The sequence below is a fragment of the Erythrolamprus reginae genome, chromosome 5 (genome assembly GCF_031021105.1).
Source record: "Erythrolamprus reginae isolate rEryReg1 chromosome 5, rEryReg1.hap1, whole genome shotgun sequence".
NCBI classification, from domain to species: Eukaryota; Metazoa; Chordata; class Lepidosauria; order Squamata; family Dipsadidae; genus Erythrolamprus; species Erythrolamprus reginae.
In genome coordinates this window covers 18,029,765-18,052,103 of record NC_091954.1, presented here as the reverse complement: position 1 = coordinate 18,052,103, position 22,339 = coordinate 18,029,765, and the positions used below count along the sequence as shown (strand labels likewise).

At 38.2% G+C, this 22,339-nt stretch overlaps 1 protein-coding gene across 5 annotated transcripts; it reads right to left on the bottom strand.

Moving 5' to 3' along the window:
* Positions 1-2,956: 2,956 nt before the first annotated feature.
* Positions 2,957-22,190, bottom strand: SIRT1 (sirtuin 1). 5 transcript variants are annotated; one of them, XM_070752172.1, is made up of 10 exons: positions 21,623-22,190; positions 20,071-20,187; positions 17,800-18,041; positions 16,335-16,487; positions 14,476-14,623; positions 12,696-12,775; positions 10,483-10,669; positions 8,806-9,381; positions 5,829-5,962; positions 4,904-4,991 (listed from the first exon to the last, which is right to left on the bottom strand). In XM_070752172.1, the coding sequence occupies exons 1-9, from the start codon at positions 22,119-22,121 to the stop codon at positions 5,829-5,831; spliced, it is 2,136 nt and encodes a 711-aa protein (XP_070608273.1). In that variant the 5' UTR covers positions 22,122-22,190; the 3' UTR covers positions 4,904-4,991. The 5 variants fall into 5 exon arrangements, with proteins under 5 accessions (XP_070608272.1, XP_070608273.1, XP_070608276.1 ...); XM_070752171.1 differs by lacking the exon at positions 5,829-5,962 and having other exon boundaries at positions 2,957-4,991; XM_070752175.1 differs by lacking the exons at positions 4,904-4,991; positions 5,829-5,962 and adding an exon at positions 5,966-6,048.
* Positions 22,191-22,339: the final 149 nt, after the last annotated feature.

Sequence of the window (22,339 nt, the reverse complement as noted above, 5' to 3'; positions counted from 1 at the left end):
ATCGCGAGAAATCGATTATCGCAAGGGGTCTTGGAACGGAACCCTCGCGATAATCGGGGGATCACTGTAGTGCCTATCTGAAGGATTTTCACCAATTCACATACCACTTCCAAAAATAGTCCGGTTTCTTATGCAAGGCTTCCACAAAGGCCTCTCAGCCAATACCCTGCAGAGACAACTAGCTGCCCTGTTATCGGTCCTTGCAGGCCCTAGAGGCGAATCGCTCCAGAATTTTTCCGCAATTCAAGAATTATTTAAGGGGATATCCAACATTTGGCCCCCAGTCATTCACAGATATCCAACTTGGGACTTACCTCATGTTCTGTCGTCTCTTACCACTTCTCCATACAAACCTCTCAAAGAAGCTTCCTTAAGGCATCTCTCCTATAAGGTGGTGTTCCTCGTAGCCATTACATCAGCATGATGGATTTCTGAGTTGGTGGCTTTCACTTAGACAGGATCTCTGGCAATTCCATCTGGACAAGGTGGTTCTCAGATTAGATCCAACCTTCCTACTTAAGGTCAACTCTATGCATCATAGAACCCAGGAAATTACACTTCCTTCATTTTGCTCAAGCAGAACACCAGTTGAGCATCAGATGGCACACCCTAGATGTCAGCAGAGCTCTACAGATTTATATTGAGCGTACCAAGACGTTTAATAAGTCTGAAGCTCTCTTCGTAGCCTACCACCCATGTTCCCTAGGTAACAAAGGGTCATTTATCAATAGATAGGTCAGGAGCACCCATTACAATTCCGAGAGGCATCACAGCTCATTCAACCTGTAGTGCTGCAACGTCAGCAGCATGGGCAGCGCAAGTTCCTCTAGAAGTGTGCAGAGCAGTCACCTGGTCCTCTCCTAACTCAGTTATTAGCCACTACAAAATTGACTCTTACGCACCTGCAGATGCGGCATTTGGACAGAGGGTACTTCAGAGTGTGGTGGCACATGACCTATAACGGTTATCCCCACCCTATTGGGACACTTCTCTTTGGTATGTCCCACGTGACTACTGGATCCGTTCAGAATAGGCTTGGAGACTTACCTGAACACCTCTTCTTATATATTGGAGATAGTAGTCACCACCCTTCCTATTATGCCTTTCTTCCTCTTAATTTTTTCCTTATTCTATTCTGATTATCTGGCTGGGAGTCGACTCAGTCAAAAGCCAACAGGAGCCAAGTCTACGGATTTGTGAAACCTGGGAAAGGGGCGGATCCGGCTGTGTTTTAAAGACTTCTGGCTTGGTCCTGATTGGTTAGGACAGCGAGCTTACCCACGTGACTACTGTCTCTGTTCAACATATGAGAAGAGGCGTTCAGGTTAGTCTCCAATACCTGTTTTATTCTTCGCCTTCCTGCTTTACAAAAGAACCCCAAGCAAGGTAACCGGGGTGGCGCAGCAGGTCGAGTGCTGTACTGCAGGCCACTGAAGCGGACTGCAGATCTGAAGGTCAGCAGTTCAAATCTCATCACCGGCTCAATGTTGACTCAGCCTTCCATCCTTCCAAGGTGGGTAAAATGAGGACCCGGATTGTGGGGGCAATATGCTGGCTCTGTTAAAAAGTGCTATTGCTAACATGTTGTAAGCCGCCCTGAGTCTAAGGAGAAGGGCGGCATAAAAAATGAATGAATGAATGAATGAATGAACAAACAAATAAATAAATAAAACCTGGTATGTAACAAAACCAGGTTTATTTGATGACAGCTAAATTTTTTGTAGTGCTTTAAAATGTTGCTGTTATAGGGCTCAGATGATAAACGTGAATTGGTTTCATTACTAATATTGGTGTGATAGCATGTATGTGTTTCTTTGATCTTAAATGCTTAGTTTTAAAGAAAATTTTAAGTTAATTATTCTATTAATTGGCCTAGAAATGTTTTATTTATTGTATTTTTACTAAAATGTTGTAAGCCGCCCCGAGTCCACCGAGGGGCAGCATATAAGTCCAATAAATAAATAAATAAATGAATGAATGAATGAATGAATGAATAAATAAATAAATAAATCCACAAGGACTAACTACTAATTTTGTCTGACCTGGTTAGAAATATGCAAAATAGTGTATGAGTGATATTTTATGTCCATATATTAGTTTCATCTGTGTTCGGATCAAAGCCTATGTATTTTGAGGTGTAAAAGGCATTTGGAAAAAGCCTAAGGGTAGTAAATACAGGGAAGTAGAAAAAAGAGGGAATGGTATTGTAAGCTATGTAAGATGAAGAGAATCTGAAGCCTGCAAATATTTGCTAATCAGTGGCAGACCATAGTTCGCCTCAAGTGTACAGTATCGAATCTCTCTTCCTCCACCACTGTAGCCTTACTGCCACCCCCCTTTACATCAGTGGTTGAGGAACCTCACTTCAATAGGACCCAGAATTTGTAAGTCTGCTGCTCTCATCATCTTTTGTACTTCCCGTTTTGCTAGTATCAAGACTGTATATACCTGTTGAAGGTAAGTGCATGATGTTATCAGGAGCAAACAACCGGAGGTATAGAAAGCCCATATCCACCACTGGTAAACAGCATGTACACAATACACAGCAAGTTCAAGTGTCTTAGAACCAGTCAGGGTCTGACCATTCAGTGAGGAAACTAGCAAAGCACTATTAAATTCCCAATAATGATTAAAAAAATTGGCATAAAAATCCACGGAAGAGTATTCAATATTTAAAAAGAAGCTCCTTAAAAATTCCCTCCAAGTTGCTATGGTAATTTGGCTAAATAGTCCTGCCAGCCACAGCAGAAGTTGCTTGCCAGATGTCTCCCCACCCTAAGGGGTCAAAGCTTTTGGCCCAGTCTTTATTACATCAGAGGTCCTGGTTTTGGAGAGATTGTTATAAAAAATTTAAAAAATGACTGGAACAATATAGGAGCAGCAGCATATTACTTCTCACCAACTACATTACTTTGCATACTTAATCATATTGCATGCAAGATGTGCACACATTGTAACAGCGTCCAAAAGTTAACAATTTAATAGATTTAAATCAGACTGAGTATAAAACACTGGTTTTGTATTTCAAAAGTTGCAGGAAGAGAGCTAGGTCAATTTAAACAATCTTCTACAAAACATCTGCCAGTTGGTTACATAAAAGACACTATATACAATATAAAATCAGAAAATAATCCACACTGTAAAAATAATTTAAAACAAAATATTTCCATTTAAAATATCTCCTATAGCACAAATACAGTTTGACATGCATGCCAAGCTAAACATGTTGCATTCTTTAAGTGTCGTTGTTCAAGTTCTATTTATAACTTGGACAATAAGAAAACATGCCAACATTTCAAAAGAACACAAAATGCCATTTTTAACACTTTGTTATGCTGTGTTACAAATTGGATGTCCTGACTTGAAAAGAACAGCTGTCTATATATTTCAAAATGGAATATTAAAGAAATGCGAAAGAATTATTGGCAACTGGTTTTAACTACGGGTCCAACTGAAAAGTGGTTTGAAGAAATTAAGAACTTACAATCAAACAAAGCACAAAGGATTGAGACCATCTACAGCTGTAAAATTTGACATATCTACTTCAAGAGGCAATTTTGAAGCAGCATTGGAACTCATTTCTATTGCTGCTTTTTCTACTTCAGTCTATCAAGGGAGTGGTATGAGGTTCTCTGAACAGAGAAGCCTTTCAGCAGCATACTTTAAAATTAAGGTGAAATTAAATTTTGTGTTTTACTGAGTAGCTCTCATTGAATGTTGTATAAAAGTACTGAAAAGTATAGAAACATTTTTGTTCTTGGGCAAAAATTCTATCTATATCCTGAACATTATATATACACCTTCCAACACTTAAATATTCACATCTTGGCAGTGTACACAAAGATTTTATACATTGTTTTATATACCAACTTCCTGCACTAAATACTCATGTTAACAGGTTTAATGATTTCTTATCTAATACTTTTTTCCTGTAATTTTGTAAGCCAATAAGCATTATTGTGTATCTACAGAAAGTTGCTTTATTTTAGCCTTTATTTTAAAAATAGCATTTTCATTTATTTAAATAGGTTTTTAAAATGCTATTTTCTGGTAATTTAAGGAATTTTCAGATGCTCACTGATGTCTAATTAACTTCTAATATGATTGCATGCAAATATACCCAACATGAAGAGTTCAGAAAACATAGCTGCCATAGGTATTTGGGAAAATCTTCATATTTAACAACATATTTTTGCAGCAGCAGACTAAGGAGAGACATAAACTGAAATGTTGCAAAGCAAGAGAGGCATGAACAATACCATTCTTTGGTCTAGATTAGCTGTTCCCTTTATATTATATTAATATTATGATGGCTTTTTAAATGGTTCAGAAATAACACAGGGAGAAATTTATAAAGCCAAAAATATTGTATATGTGTGAATACACACACACACAAATAAAAGTGAATGTAGTGACAGTAAAAGATACTTAGTACCTTCCACAAAACTCAAAATGCAATAAAGATTAGTGTTGAGTGTGTCTTTATAGAATTCAATTGGAAAAGTTAGAAAACTATGCATGAAAATCTACTCTAATGTTTATAAACATCGTCATTTGCCTTGTTCTGAATTCAGTACACATTCATTCCAACATGCCCAAAATTGCTAACGGTGGTGGAAAAGTTCCTGAAATAAATCAGTAATTATCTTACAACTTGTCTGGCGAACTGTCAAATTCTATTGTCTGATTTATAGAAATTGATTCATCAACAGATGATTCTGGAAGGTCAGTTCCATCTTCTTCAAATCCATTCTCCTCTTCTCTGTCAGGAGTATCTTCCTCCTCTTCCTCATCCTCGTCTTCTTCTATGCCATTGTAATAATCTTCCAGTTCACTCTCCTCTTCTACATCTAAGCTTGGGCTCCGACATGATCCACTACCGCTGCTACTTCCACAAGAGCTGGAGGAGATGACATCATCTTCCGAGTCTGAATAAACTTCAGCACCATGGAAAATATAGCGATTTGGTGGTGAAAACAAATATTGAGTACCTAAAACAGGTTTGATCATCAACAAATGGAAAAAAGATGGCATCATCATTAAGAATACAATCTTACATAAATGCATGACACTTATGGTTCTGAGCTCTCCATCTTATATTTTAATAAGGAAATATTTATTTGTGTCAGTATCGTAAAGGACCAAGGGAAAACTATTACTATGCAGCACTAAATTAACTTGCTTTTCTCTCTTTTCTCTCTGCTTTCCCTCTTGCGTTTTACAACCAACAATAGTATGTTGATGTTTATTGCAATTTAGTTACAGTAACAAACGCATTGACAAATGTATCTTTTCTTTTATGAGCACTGTGAGCATATACACCAAAGACAAATTCCTTGTGAGTCCAATCACACTTTGCCAATAAAGAATTCTATTCTAGTTTCAAATGCTTCAGAAAAAAACACCGTTCCATTTTAATGACTCATGGCCTTTCCGAATTAACTTTAATTAGAACAGTCCTAACTTTTCACTATGCATTAACATGTATACAGTATTACGTCTCTTTAAAATGGCTCTGACAAATTCTGTTTATGGGGGACCAGTTTCTAAGACTTTTAAAGCAAGGCAAACATAAAGAGTTATTTATCTGTTACATTTATTTCCTGCCCATCTTCCTACACTGATGTACGATACATCAATACGATAACAGAAAAGATGGATGAGTCAAGAGCAAAAGGCACAGAGGAGGGGAAGTGGAGTCTGCCATCTATCTAGTAGCCACCCCCAGCGTGGACCTCCCCCACCTGGTCCCCAGGCCAATCGCTAACAGCCCGGTCTTCTTCAAGTTGTTGTGGAAGGATATGAGTTTGGAGGGGGGCGGATCTTACTTAGAGGGCAAGATGTTCCAAAGGATGGGCACGGCAGCAGAGAAGGGCTCTTCTCCTGGATCCCGACAATTTGAATTCTTTGACCAACAGGATCTGAAGTAAGCCCTTTGAAACAGCATGAGGACAGCTATGTCCTAAGCGGGACAAATTGGCTCATTAGGCAGCCTGGACCTATAGCATTAATGGCTTTAAAGGTCATAAGTGACTTCTTGAACTGCATCTGAAAGCAGACCATATGCAATTTATGTAATTATCTAATTGCCAAGATGTGTTTTAAGTCCAAATTAAGTCCAATTATTTTTCATTTCTTAAAATCAACTTCTTCTCTAAAAGTCAGGAATTATGTAAATCCAGTCTAATGACATAAATATGGCCCTAAGCTTCAGATCTCACCATAAAAAAAAAATAATTAAAAAATCAGCATCACAGACTGAATAACAGGACTGCAATAGGTCTAAGATTACCACAAAGGGTTTGCCCTACAAATATTCTCACAAAAACTAAGCAAGGGGTATGATAAAAAAAAACACATTTTTTTTTAAAAATAGGATTTTATCTTTAGCATACTGACATTCTGAAATGGAAGAAAAACAAACGAAAATATTAACAAAATGGATAATGTAAGAAATACAAAACACATTCCCACATTACATCTTGTAGGCAAAAACAAAAGCTTGTGAATAATATGCCTGCAGCAATATATCATATACCGGCTTCTACCTAATGCTGTAGAAAAAAGTATGAAGATAAATGATACAATTCACTTTATTACATAAGCTAATATGCACTTACAGCCTAAAGAAAAGATCACTTCCAATTTTTTTTCTATTTATCTTACAAGACTTGTTCTAAGGATGATAAGGTTTTTCATTCATTTAGTTTGAAAGCCTGTGGGCAGGGTTATATTTATTGAATGCATATTGGTCTGAAATGCTTTTTTTAAAACTTGAGGGTTCTGAAACTGCTCCTGCTCATTGGAACATCTTGCCACAGGAGATAAGACCCCCCCCCCCTCTTTTAACCTTCAGGAAACAAAACCTGATTGTGAAAGCTAGGGTCCTGAAGGAGAGGTTGTTAGCTAGAGATGGTTGGTGCACCAAAATATATTCCCTCCTCCTAACCCTTGTTTTTTAGTTTGTCTTAATTTTGTAACTTTAATCAGTTTTTATATGTATTACTGTTGAAATTGGATTTTATCTTGTAAGCCGCTCAGAGTCACCTTGAACTTTGAGATGGGCAGGAAATAAACACACTATAGCAAGATTTTAAGTAAATATTTACTTTATTAAGTAAATAAATTAGAACAACATGAGCTAAAACTTTCATTGCCTCAATTTCAAGCCCTTCTATAAAACCTTTGGGGAGATGTTGCAATGAAATGTACATTTATCCATAATAGTGACATTTCTATTCCAAGAGTCATAGGGATTGTGCCGTCAGAAAACAGAATGGGATCTCTTGAACTAGGCCTGTGATGGCAAACCTATGGCACGTGTGCCTGAAGTGGCATGTAGAGCCATTTCTCTAGGCATACCAACCATTGCATGTTGCTCTTCCGGGTTCTGGTGTGCATGGCAAAGACTGGCCAGCTGGTCTTTGCACATGCAGGAGTGCCAAAACGGTAGCACCAGAAACCGGAAGAGCAGCTTTTCCTGAGCTTCTGGTTTCTCGCAGCCGTCTGCTGGTCTCTGTGCACGCATGCAGGGGGAACTGTGGGGGAACGTGCATATGCGCATCGGGGGAACTGCTCTTCTGGTTTTTGACACTCCCGCACATGTGCGCTGCAGAGCTGATCTTCCAATTTCCGGCGCTCACTTCGCCAACCATGAACTAGGTGATCAAGCATGATGTTTATCTCTTAATATGCTATAAAACGTTTATTTCTCCTCCCCATTTTCTAAATTGGGCTAAAAAGATAAAAGAAAGTTTGAAGGAGTAGATTCTCTAGATTTCTGAAGATGCTTTTAGAGGATTGTTAGGCCTTAATTCTAATATTCCATTATCATAAAGAATATTACTGCACCTGCTGATGAATATGAATGAGGTGAAGTAGACCCTGCAAACCTGAAACCTGATCACTTCAGCCACACTTATCTATTCAGAGCCAAGCCTCCTGTCTAAGAGAAATGACTACAGGGATTCCTGCTCCTCTAAACCAACTCTGATTTAAAAATAAAATCCATTAATTGGAATAGTTTATATACAAAATAGTTAATTCATTTCAGGTTTTTAATAATAGATTAGCTCTTTGGCTATAATCCATTTAATTCTCTATTTTCTGTCCTGTGTTAGTATTTCTCAAAGTGTATTCACCCAAGGATCCCTGCGGGTCCCCAAAACCCTCTCAAAGATCTGTAGAAGTAAATTATTTCCCAGCCTGCTGAACAATAACAACCCCATCAAATTATGACAAACAGTAATAGCAACAGCACTTAGACATATACCATTTTACAGTGTTTTACAGAGTCAGCCTATTGCCCCCAACAATTTGGGTCCTCATTTTACCCACCTTAGAAGGTTGGAAAGTTGAGTCAACCTTGATCCTGGTGAGATTTGAACTGCCAAATTACAGGCAGCCAGCAGTCAGCAGAAATAGCCTGCAGTACTACGCTCTAACCGCTGTGCCACCCCGGCTCATAGGAACTGGCTAATGGCAATAAACTAATCAATATTAAATATTTAGCATGATAAATATTGATAAAATATTTTACAAAAAATGGGGACGAGGACATGCTACATAATTTTTAAAATTGGGAAGGTGGTCCTGACAGGAAAACAATTTAAGAAACACTGCTATAACATAATTACATGATAGCAGGCTAGTGTAGGCGTTGGTTTTTTTGACCAATGTTTAACTGAATGATACTATGTTACATTGAAGCATTCAAGACAGAATTTATTTGAGTACCCCAAGTTATTCTAAAGCATACTATGAAAATACTCAAAGCGGTGCTTTTAAAATAGATTTAGCACTTACCATCAAGTCGCTTGCTAATTTGCTCTTTTGCACATCTATTCAAGCAATATTTTCTCACTGTTTCAACAGATATTTTTTCACTTCTTTCTTTGTTTTCTTTTTGATTGGATCCAGGTTCCTTCACCTGTTCTGTAGTTTCTAACTGACCAAGAGTACTTTCTGAATTTTCTAAAGAGTTATGGACTTCTAGTGGTTTTTCTTCTATAGAGTTTTCTTTAGATTCCAAAGCAACATCAGACTTTCCTGCTTTATATTGACCAAAATGTTCTGAATGTATCACCTGAGAATCTTGTGATGGAATTCTGTCAGATGAACCAGAGGATTCAGAAATGTTTAAAGGAGTGGGTGGTAACTCCGTTAAATGTTTTTCAAACTCTCTGTGAGGCCGTGGAGGTTTCTCTGTTATTTCTGAAAGCTGAATGGAACTATTACAAAGTTTTGAATATTCTCCACCCAATCTATGACATAATTCGTTGATAATAACATCACAGTCACCAAGAAGCTCGACATCAAAGTGTAGATGAGGCAATGGTTCCCTATTAATTAGAATCTGAGGCACTTCATGTGGGATGGAACCTACATATTGAAAAAAAAGATAAAGTTAACTATTAACAACTGGATAGTTTTAGGTGAATATATGTAACTATACATATAATGAATGCTGCCTAATTCTATGGTATTTTTCCCCCCAATAAATTTGTAGTTTTCATAAAATAGACAATACTGACAAACATAGAAACACAGAAACATATAAATCTGACGGCAGAAAAAGACCTCATGGTCCATCTAGTCTGCCCTTATACTATTTTCTGTATTTTATCTTACAATGGTTATATGTTTATCCCAGGCATGTTTAAATTCAGTTACTGTGGATTTACCAACCACGTCTGCTGGAAGTTTGTTCCAAGGATCTACTACTCTTTCAGTAAAATAATATTTTCTCATGTTGCTTTTGATCTTTCCCCCAACTAACTTCAGATTGTGTCCCCTTGTTCTTGTGTTCACTTTCCTGTTAAAAACACTTCCCTCCTGGACCTTATTTAACCCTTTAACATATTTAAATGTTTCGATCATGTCCCCCCTTTTCCTTCTGTCCTCCAGACTATACAGATTGAGTTCATTAAGTCTTTCCTGATACGTTTTATGCTTAAGACCTTCCACCATTCTTGTAGCCCGTCTTTGAACCCGTTCAATTAACATTAAACATAAAAATGGGGTTGTATCTTCGCCGCTTATTCAAAAAGTAAAAATTTCAATACAGAAAAAAGAATACTTAAGAAAAAATACTTAAAGTTAACTTATTAATATAAATGAAAAGATGAAATTTGTTTGACTTTTTATAATAGGTCTTAATACATAAACTAATTCTAACATAATTCTAAAATCTTATCCCTAATTCTAATATAACACTTAAATCATATCTCTACTAATACAATTCTCTTATTTGTTTATTTGTTTGTCTTAGTTTTTTATTCATTTCTTCTTATTTATCCATAATTCTATGGTATTTAAGGTATATTAATATATACATAATATTTCTTTTTTTTCCTAACATCCTTCCACATCTACAAGGTTCTCTACATTCTATGGTTTCTGGCACCATTCATCATGAACACTAAACATATACTGACACAAGGACTCTCTGTTGTTCTTAATACATACATAATCAATACTCACTTGGAATCAATGCTACTGGTCTTACTTTAAGTGAAGACCCAATAACAATCAGAAGATCAACTTCATCTTTGTCATATTTCATGGCTCTGTGAAACTGCTCCGGTAGATTTTCACCAAAGAATACTATTTCTGGTTTCATGATAGCAAGGGGTTCATCAGGTGAACATCTGGGACATCTAGGAACAACCTGATTAAAGAATATGCATTAGCAGAGTTCATTTTATAGGAGTAGCATTCATAAGTGACAAACTTTTAATAAAAGAATGAAGCACAACATAGGTTGCATATTGGTGTGTCATAATAATCTGCCAGAACTGAAATTGCCTATAAAACCTTTTAAAATTACAGCAATTATGTCCAATTATAGAGCAATTAGCCATCTTATTGTCTTCAACCTTCTAAACATTCTTTTGCAAGATTCATCTCTCCTATTCTAGCATTGTTATTTGCTTAGATATCATTCTGCAACACTCCGTGGCCTGCATTGGCTGCTGATCAGTTTCCGGTCACAATTCAAAGTGTTGGTTATGACCTTTAAAACCCTGCATGGCATTGGACCATAGTACCTCTGGAACCGCCTGCTACCGCACGAATCCCAGCGACTGATAAGGTCCCACAGAGTTGGTCTTCTCCGGGTCCCGTCGACCAAACAATGTCGTTTGGCGGGCCCCAGGGGAAGAGCCTTCTCTGTGGCAGCCCCGGCCCTCTGGAATCAACTCCCCCGGAGATTAGAACTGCCCCCACACTCCTTGTCTTTCGTAAATTACTCAAGACCCATCTATACCGCCAGGCATGGGGGAGTTGAGACACCTTTCCCCCAGGCTTTTTTATATTTATGTTTGGGTATGTATATGTTGTTTGCTTTTTTAAATATGATAGGGTTTTATGTGCTTTTTAATATTAGATTTGTTTTCATTGGAATATTGTTTTTATTATTGTTGTGAGCCGCCCCGAGTCTTCGGAGAGGGGCGGCATACAAATCTAATAAATTGAATTGAATTGAATGTGAGTTCACTTCCTTTTGTCACATTATCACATAACCTCCCCGCAGATTAATTATGTCCTTGTAAAAGGCTGCTATGTGATGCTCCTTGAACTTGCTTTTTTGCTTGCAGACATTTTATTACCAAATTAGGTAAGAATCATCAGCACTGCAGTGTTTTGTTCAATTAGCCTATTACTACAATGTTTTTACTGAGTGAGGTTGTGACTTTTTGTAAAAATTCCCCTAGGAAAAGACAGATGAAATCTATTTTCATTTCCATGTCATTGGAATATTACTGAAAATCAAAATAAACTCTAGCACAGCTACTGTAATAATTACCAGAGCTATTATAAATGTGGTGTCAGACCTGCCTCAGATTGAGCCTCTAAGTAAGAAGAATCCTTAACATTATTGGGTGGAGCAAGGTAGTTTACTAGCAGCCATGTGAAATAGTGGTGTAAAGCCAGAACTGAAATTCGCACATGAAATTCTGACACTGCAAATTTTACATTTGTGAGGTGGTAATTTTTGTAATAACATACAAAGACCATGTAGGCCAACCCTAGCTGATACATGAAAATCAAGAGTAACGGCACCACCATCAAACTACTAGCAGTCTTACTTAAAAACCTTTATTAAAGGAGAGGTTGCCTTTAGCTTTCACTGACTTTATTAAAAAGTAATGTTTAACTTAATTGTACTCCTGTCATTTAAGAAATTGGAGACAGTGCTTTGGGTGTTCAAAGAATACTATGGTGTCCTGGTGAAGCATACATACTTTCTTCAATACTTCTTAAATATATGTTCGAGCAGAACATGATCTTTAAGGGGGAACTGCAAAACTATTTCAATTGATCCTTTTTAAAAATTCAGTACTTTGTACTAGATATCATTAGTCAGTTTCACTATTAAGCAATGAACTATTCTTTGCATTTAACTCCCATTGTCTTTTTCAAATGGAGAACTGATCAGATGCAAAGATAAATAAATAATTATATATAATGCCACTATGGAGCCTCCAACTGGCTCTTTGTAAAGAAAAGTAATCACAATAATTACTGTATATATAGCTACGATTCACATATTTAAAGTCAGAGAATGCTATATTTTAAGTTGCATGGGATCAGTTTTAACAAAAAGGTTTTGCATGCTTACAGTATATTTTCAATGTATTTAATAGCATTTCTAATATAGTTTTTTCACCAGTCAATTCTAAACCAATAATTACCTGATTAAAAATATCTCCTCGTACAACTTCACAATCCACCTTGTATTTACAGATGAGGCAAGAAGCCATTGCAAAGGAACCTGAAATAAACATACCAGCATATAGTAAAGGAATCTGCTAGTTGTCAAGGCTTTTTTCCCACTCAGGGATTTTATCAGTAATACATGTACTTTTAATATATTCATTTGTATGCAGTATATGAAATCAAGCAAGTAGCTGAATATTGTAATAGTTGGAGTGTTGCCTTTGATAGAGGAATAGGACCCTCAAATTTGAAGATGATTAGAGAGAGCACATCTGAAAGATTTTAATTAGAGAGTTGATATATATGTTTAAAAATGGTGCTAGAATACGTCTGTACAGTTTGAATAAAGTTGGAAAGATCTCTGGTTGTATGTAAGGCTGGATGTTTTTTGCAGTTTATTGATTAGGAACATGTTTACAAACGCCTGTGCCTGACAAAGCAGGGCTTTTTTGTCTATAGAGGATCTGTTCAGAATGTCTCAAACTGTTACTCTTGATATATTATCAAAAACTGCGTTAAAATCAATAAATGGCTGCATAGATTCAAGTTAAGGGTGGTTGGTATATTATTGGCAGATGTTGAAGCACTACTAGTCTGCAGTAGATTGTCCCAGTTGAAACTCTACTTGTTCAAAATTATTATTCCCTTTTTTATTACCCACATTTGGAGTTTGCTAAATAGGTACCTGGTTTATAGTTTACTATAGTACTGGACCTAGGACTGTATTTGAGCCTGAAGGTATGGATTTAAGTTATGCTGCTAATAAGTGCTTCATCAACATAGCAGATCCATTTAATGGCATTTTGCTCAGTATTAAACAAATCTACGGTTATTGCCAGGTCTTTAAGTAAATGCATTATTCACAATGGGCAGGGTTTTTTTTTGCCAGAAACAGAAGTAAATATTTTTGTGGGGAGTCAATACTAACTTCAAACTGTCACTAAGTAACCCATTTTAAGTTGAGAACTACCTTTATGATGCAATAGGCATATAATTAGATATAAATTATTTAATTTATAATTAAATTCCTATCACCCTTTTTATATAAGGGGACAATTATGGCTTCTTTCCAGTTCTCTAAAATTTTGGCTGTGTGATGAATGTATGAGGCTAATACAGGGACATGACAATATGAATTTGATTTAATTAGCCAGTGGGAGGGGGGAGGAAACATAGTCACTGAACTTTATCACACTTATTCTAGTTAATGAGAGTTCTGACTTCCCTGTATATTATTGGGGGCCACTGTGATGGTGAAGATAATGGTATATCCAGGAGACATACTAAAGGTGTTAGCATGTAGCAATAGCACTTAGACTTCTATACTGCTTTACAGTGCTTTTAAAGCCCTCTCTAAGCGGTTTACAGAGTCAGCATATTGCTTCCACCAACCTGGGTCCTCATTTTACCCATCTCGGAGGGATGGAAGGCTGAGTCAACCTTGAGCCTGGTGAGATTTGAACTGCCAAATTGCAGGCAGCCTGCAGGCAGCAGAAGTAGCCTGCAGTACTGTACTTTAATCACAGCGTCACCGTGACTTGATGGTGTCAATCACAAAAAGCTTAAAAGGAGTGTACCTAGGTAATTGAGGAGATGCAACAATGGAATTGTGGAAAGTTGTTATGAGTTTGTTATAAAATGTCACAACAGGGGAGGATTTTTAGACAGTGTGGCTTTGATTAGTTGTGACCATTTTCTCCTCATCTTTATTATAACTCTGTATCTAGGATAGAAAAGAAGGTATATTTCACTTACCATGGCATTGGATTATCCTTTGAATTCCGGCAACTTGTTCCAGTGTATCTATGTTCTGAGTATAATTGCGAAGGAGTTTTCTTTCTTTATCCATTAAAGCAATAAATTTATGACAAAGAGATGGCTGAAATTGTCCAGGATATATTTCCTGCAAAAGAATGCAAACAAGGTTTTGTCAATAATCTCTGCAATTGTTACATGGCACTACATCTACAATTTCAACATACAATAAATACTATTACAGTGGTCCCTTGATTTTCGCGTGTTTGAACTTACCACGTTTTTTCAAAAATATTAATTAAAAAATACTTTGCTGTTTTTTTCCCTATACCACGGTTTTTCCCGCCCGGTGATGTCATACGTCATGGCCAAACTTTCGTCCGCCTTTAATAAATATTTTTTTTAATAAACTTTAATAAATAAACATGGTAATAATCTAAATGGTTGCTAAGGGAATGGGAAATTGCAGTTTAGAGGTTTAGTGTTAAGGGAAGGCTTGTGATACTGTTCATAGCAAAAAATAGTGTATTAACTTCCGCATCTCTACTTCGGGGAAATTCGACTTTCGCAGGCGGTCTCGGAACGCATCCCCCGCGAAAATCGAGGGAACACTGTATTGAAAAATTCATCAAATGCATTTTTTCTTACATATCTACTATTTGGTAAGGGAAATGAATTGTTGGGGCACATAGTTTGGAAACTGTATCTTGCTGCAGCTTCCCATAGTTATTGGGAACAGAATACTAAAAGAGCAACCCTACACATTTAATACAGCTCACTTCTGAGTATATAAATAGGATACCACATATATAATCCAAATCTCAGAATTTAAATTAATGTTTAAGAAATTTCACAAGCTTGAAATATTACTGAGACAACAGAATTCTCCCCACAAATATTACTGACCTGTGAATTTACCAAACAATACAACTTAATTGTAGAAAATCATGCCCTTAAACACTGCAAATTGCATAAATATTGATTGGGAAGGACAGAAAACTGCCGTATCTACTTTGCTAAAGGCAAAATAATCCAGAGCACAATCTGTATTAGCACTGAATGTTAATGTAGAATCTACATGGATCTAGAAAATGTGAATTTTCTGTCATAGCACCCCTTTCCCATCGCCATTATAGCATCCTTGCAGATAGAATCTCTCATCTAGGGTTTCAAAAAGTCTTTAAAATCTAGCTTTGTTACCAGGCCAGGGGAATATTATTTTGAAGATGGGGGCTGTCATGCTTTATTTTAATGACTGTTTTTAGTCTGGCCATTTGTTTTGTATCTTTTTAAAGTATACTTTGTAAGCAGTCCAGGGTCCGTCTAAGGAGGTGGCAATAATATATTTAATGAAACTAATAGATCCTAAATCCTAATTCGTCTATCAACTAACTTCAATGATGACCTCTAAGTCATGCATTATGCTGGGGAGAAAACCTACAGAATTTCCCAAATCTAAGGAATTTAATCTATCACTGTCCTTATTCATGCTGAACCTCAAGTTGAGGTTGATTGGGTATACGTGGGTTTGTGGATTTGTGAAAATAATAAGATACACTCCATAAATAGGTGCAGTATCAAATTAGTACATCTCTCCTTTGTGTCCTCTCTATGTCTCAAGTTTGTTCCAAATCCCCTCCTCATCCAGGGCAGATTTATGATGCAAGCAGATATATGAGGGGGAAAATCGATTTTGCTGGTGGATCTATAGTATTTCACCAGGACAACTTCACTGGATCTTTCCCAATGTGACCTAAATGGGGTGTTCAAATAAAAAGATTTAGATGTACAAAGTCTGTTGGAAGTTTTTAAATGATTATCTTCCAAAGATTAAAAAAAATCAACGAGACAATTAGCACCTTAGCAAATTTGAAAAATGGCCTTGGATCTTTCCTGAAGTATTCTATGTCAAACATTGCTTGAGGATCTGGAAGATCTGGGAAATCAACTGCTAGGCGAGCATAGATACCATCTCTTGATCGGAAGTCAGGAATACCACAAGAAACTGATACCTAAAACGAAAAGCAAAACATAGAATATGTAGCAGACAGTTGCTAACATTATTGAAATTACAGTAACAAAGATTATTTGATCCAGAATGACCTGTGAAATACTCACTGATAAACTTAAAAAAACCTACATGAGGAAAGTCTAACTGCAAAAGAAACAGTGTACAGTGCTACCTCATCTTACGAACGCCTCTTCTAACGAACTTTTCAAGATACGAGCCCGGTGTTTAAGATTTTTTTGCCTCTTCTTCCGAACTATTTTCACCTTACGAACCCAAGCCGCAGCTGCTAAGATGAAGGGGTTTCTTCCCCCCCCCTTTTTTTAAGAAAGAAAAGGGAGGGGTGGCTTGGAGTGGGGAAAAGACTCCATTCAATTAACTAGGAGAACGGCGTGTTTGCAAGCAATGAGGGGGATGTCTTTTTAAGAAAGAAAAGGGAGGGGTGGCTTGGAGTGGGGAAAAGACTCCATTCAATTAACTAGGAGAACGGCGTGCTTGCAGAGGCACTGAAAGAGTGTCTTTTGAAGAAAGAAAAGGGAGGGGTGCCCCCCTTGCCTTTCTTCCTTCCCACTCACCCTTTAGCCTAGCCTTGCTTCTTCCACCCTCCCCCTTTAGCTGCTCCTCCCTGCCCTCTGTTCGCCTCCCTTCTAAAGTTTGGGATTTTCCTGAAGGATTTGCACGCATTATTTGCTTTTACATTGATTCAAACTTTTCACCTTACGAACCTCCTCCTGCGTATCATGAGGTACCACTGTATTTCTTTGTAACTACAGGAAAAAATTACCATGTGAGGAAATGCTAATATATAACGGTAGCAACATAGTAATGTAGTAATATAACCAGCAAATAGAATAGAATTCTTTATTGGTCAAGTATGACTGAACACACAAGGAATTTGTCTTGGTGCATATGCTCTCAGTGTACATAAAAGAAAATATAAATTTGTCAGGAAACATGTGGTACAACACTTAATGGTTGTCATAGGGTCAAATAACTTGAACTACAACACTAAGGGTTGCTGCTATTTCAAAAAGTTACAGAAACTATTACCAATTTGGTGCTTTTCAGAAATTGGTCCCAATCAGCATAACCAACAGCAAAAAATTTTTTAAAATCTGAAGGGTCCAGGGTTGCCTCTTACTGTCTAAAATTGATTAGAGCATTGGCTTCACCCTTATACTTAATTTATAAAATTGATCATGCAAGTAAAATATGCACCTTAGCATTTGCAGGGTTTGACATTTTTACATAGCATTTATACTGAATGAGCATATTAAAACATCAGAGTAGGATATATTCTATTTGTGAATACATACCCCAGCTCCAGTCAATACAATTATTTTTTTGCATTCTTGCAGGAGTTTCACTGCATCCTCTATAGTATTAATATCTTTTCTCTTTTTTCTTTTAGGTGGTTCTGAGAGAATATTGACGACAATTTGCCATAAGGTCATATTATCCAATTCAGGAGGAGGAATTGTTTCTGGTAATAGGTCTTTCAGAATTGCACGTGGATCTGTGCCTATCATGAGATGTTGTTGGACAAAGGTGTATGGACCTATTACAGAAAATAAAATAAAATGAACACAAGATAGTATAAACAGATTAAATGAGAATATGAGTACTGTACCTCACTACACTTTGAGTGCTTCTGGATTGAAACGATTAGCCAGCTATAGGTTATTGCTCAGGGGATGCCCAAATGTGTTAACAGCAGACATTTTTCAGGGAAACTCTTAACTTCCACATATTTTAATCTTGTATTTTATATTTTAATTTTATGTCATATAGTATGACTTATTTTAATTGTGGTGTTTCTGACAGAATAAGCAAATGAGAAAATTGTGCAGACAATTTCACCTGCTGTACTTTGAATAGGAAAACATGTCATAAAAAGCAGAGGCAGTGATATTATGAGTAACTTCCAATTCAGCAACCTTAAGCTTTTTCACCTTCTAACATCTTATCAGCAGTCAGGAATATGCAACACCCAGAATCACCTTATTCAAAGATGTGTCACTCTTACTCGGGAAAGATTTCAATTTTTTCCCATCCAGTTGTCCTTTTGATGTTGTCTGTGTTTGTGTGTTTATCTCCTCAAATTTATCTATAACACCCCTTCATTATTTCCACAAGATCAAAAAAGCCCTAATAAAATATCATAAAATTGCCCTAATAAACTACCAATGTGATTGCCATTATTTTACAATCTTTGCATGCAGTGAGTACCACAGTTATCAAGCAAAGCATTCTTTGCTATGACTATTCTTGCCAATAACCAACACAAAATTTCAAATTTTTGCCAAACTGCTGCAAAAGGCCTCATGTGACCATAGCAACCAGCTGTGTTGCTGAGCACCCAAAATGTGACTGCCTGAGGGGAAAGGACTGTCAGAACTTCAGAACCAACTTGCTTGCCTCAGGTAGGTCATAACACTGAATGATTGCTAAGTGATGTTGTGATTCAGCCTGAGGCTCCTCAGGGACCGGCTGGAGCTCTGCCGGATCCATGCCCAGAGGAGGAGGACAGTGACCAGGAGGGGGAGGACCAGGCAGATGGGGGAGAGGAACGTCAGGAAGAGGAGGGAGAGCAGCCTGAGACCCCCGGGGGGGGGGCTCTCCCCAGCTAGTACCCTGGATTCATTGGATGAAGATGCACAGGCTATAATAGACATGAGGCAGAGATGTGCGGCTCAAAGAAGGGGCCAATTAGAAAGGTATTTCCATCCCTGAATTGGCAACAGCTGGGTTTGGGTGTGGTTCTCCTCAGCAGGGTTGAAAAGGCAGGCCCGCCCTTACAGTCTTGTGGAGAGTTATCAACTGGGAGTCCTGTGACCTTGCTTCGATTCTTGGCGTCTCTGATCTTGGCTTGTGGCCTAGAAGGCTGAAAGACTTGGGGGAGGCGTGGGTTTTATTATCTCCAGTGTTGTTTTTGCCAGCAAGAATCCTGTTTTATTGCCTGGCCTTCGTGAAACCTCTGTGAAGCTTCATCGTGTTCCTGTCTGTAAGAACAGTTTTTGATACCTGTGTTTGCTTTCCAGTATATAAACTGCCTTTGCTTTTTACCAGTGTGTTTGGCTACTCTTTTTGATTGGTGTTGGCGTCTGGGGGGACCCAGACAGAACAAGTGATCAGTGATAAGTTGAGGATTACCGATATAACATCTTCTCATATGTATACATGGAGATAAGTATGTAAAAAAGCAGATGAGGAAAACAATTTGAAAAAGAATCAAAGATTGTTGTGCCCACAACTTTTAACCATGGATTTAATGTGCCATAGAAAGAATCGCCGAGAATACTATAGTTCCATGCTTCTGTGAAGGTGGCATTCTTCTCTTCAGATGTTAATTTAAGATTAAGTGCTATCAAACTCAGGGGAATAAAAATTACAGACATTTCAGAAGCAGCAAATGGCAGATTGTATAAAACATTCAATGCCATGAATGTTGATAGGAAAATAAATGAAGAACTGAGCTGATTTTAATCCAAAAGAGGCTGGCTGGAGAATTTTGAGAATTGAACTCCACATATCTTTAAGTTGTCACAACTGAGAAATACTGCCTTAGATTAATAACTAAATTTTACCTATCCGTGGCCTTGGAGTCCAATCGCTGGAACTTGCATGAGAGGTTCTATCATCTTCATCACTGTCACAAGAATGGAAGCCATTTGCAATAATTTCATCACTAAAAAATATATTATCTGTAAAACAATGATAAAGTTATTGTACAAAAGTAGTGCCATCATATTTGTAATATGCTATATTGTAATAGTATTGGGTAGATAATAGTAATAGTATTGGGTAGATAAAAATCAGTAAATGTAAGTTTTATTTTGTATAGAAAGAAATCTACGATAAATTTAGTTTTAATTTTGGCATTTTCAATGAATGGAAAACATGTGGTTGAAAAGTTTTTTAAAAATATTTTAATGAGCCCTCTTAAAATCCTCTACATCTTTAGAATGTAAATGCAGATTACATTTCTGCTTACATTTCTACAATTAGATGTATAAGGATTATTAATATCTGCAGTATAAACAGCAAATGTTAAAAACAAGTCCTGAGACTCATTTAGAATAGTTTTTTCTGTTTTATACTATTGTGCATAATTTCTATAGAAAGTGTTGTAAAAATGATTTTAAGATGGCAATATATTTTCAATCTTTTAAATTACTCCAACAATTATTTCAGAAAAATACATTTTCTCCTTAATTTCAAATGAAGCTTTATCAGTTTATTCAGATGTATTCATAGGTTTAAACTCATTAAGGTTGCACTCTTGTACAGTATTTGCTTAAAAATATCTTCCAATTATGTAATACGATGACTTTCAAGCAAACATTTATAGAACAGGATACTGAAGCAATTGTTCTATATCCTATATGATTGTGCGTTGGTGCTTATGTGCAAGTGTGTGCACACACACCACACAGAAGTGATACTGAACTGATTTAATTTTCTGACAAATCCATACAGCATTGCAGTCTAAAATTAGACAATGACTGTCTATGCATGTCCATTTTTTAAATGGACATGATTATCAATCTGTCTAGTACAAGTTAAGTATCTCAAAATCAAGCCAATTTTAATAAAAAAACACTTGCACTACTGAACTTCACACATTCTGCACTAACAGTGTTATAACTTTTCTTCACCTTCACTAAAAAAAAAGAGCTAAAGTTTTCCTTTGCAATTTTCTAAGTCCTGTCAGTCATTAGGATAAATTCTCGTGAATCCAGTAAAGATGATTGATTGCATCGCCATAAGGACATGCTGTAAATAAATAAATAATAATAATACAGTACTTGGATTGCAAGAACGAGAATAAGCTCCACTCTTCAACCACGTGTTACCATAAACAAGAAATGAAGAGTTAAAAGGGGCCGGGATATCTATCTACCGATAGCGACCAAGAAAGCCCAGATACAAGCAGGAGAGGCGCCGGTTTTGGATGAACCGAATGACTTTTGAGTCAACCTGTCAAGGGCCGGGAGGGAGACTCCTATCAGAGAAGCCCCGTTTTAAAGAGGGGGGCAGCCACTACCGGACGCCAAACTGCCTCGCTGTCAAGACTGAGGAGCCGCTGCTCCGGACAGCTGGCTCCCCTCCCTCAGTCCATCCCCGGAGGCTTCTCACCGGTTTGCGGCGCCCTTTCCGCTTCAGCCTCGCCGTTCGAAGACTGCGCCGGCCCGCAGCCAATGGCCGTCTCCGACGCTTCTCCGGCGGGCACCGCCTCCGCGCCCTCCCCTTGGCTCTGCCCCCACGGCAGCTGCCGTTGGTGCGGCGACAGCGGCGGCTCCTCTCGGACCAGGCCCCACCAGCGGGTCCCGCTTTCCGCGCAACTCCAGCCTTCTCCCGCCCCGGCCGGCGCGGCCACCTCGCCGCTGACACAGGCGGCAGGGACCGCCCTGTCCCCTTTCAGGCCCTCTTCGACAGCCCTTCCCGGCAGAGGCGCCGCGTCTGCCTCCCCGCCGGCTCCCGCCGCCGCCGCGCAGCTCTGCTCAACCGAAGCCTGGCGTTGACGCTTGAGAGCGGGCTCGGGGCTCTCGGCGTCAGCGGCCGCCACGGCGCCGTTGTTGTTGTCGCGGCGGCTGCCGCTCCGGGAATGGAGGAGTGGCATCTCCTCGTCGGCCATCTTGGAGCAGGAGCGACTGCCTCCTTCCCCCTCCTCCTGTTTCTTCCCCCCCCCCCTCCTCCACCCGCCGTCAGTGGCTCGTAGTGGCGCCGCAGATAAAAGCGGCCCCCACCCCCACCTCAGAGAGAGAGAGAGAGATTTAAACGCAGCACGTGACCCGGCCGACGCCCACGCGGGCAGTAGCCCTGCGTAGCGCCGCAACAACAACAAACGGGTCA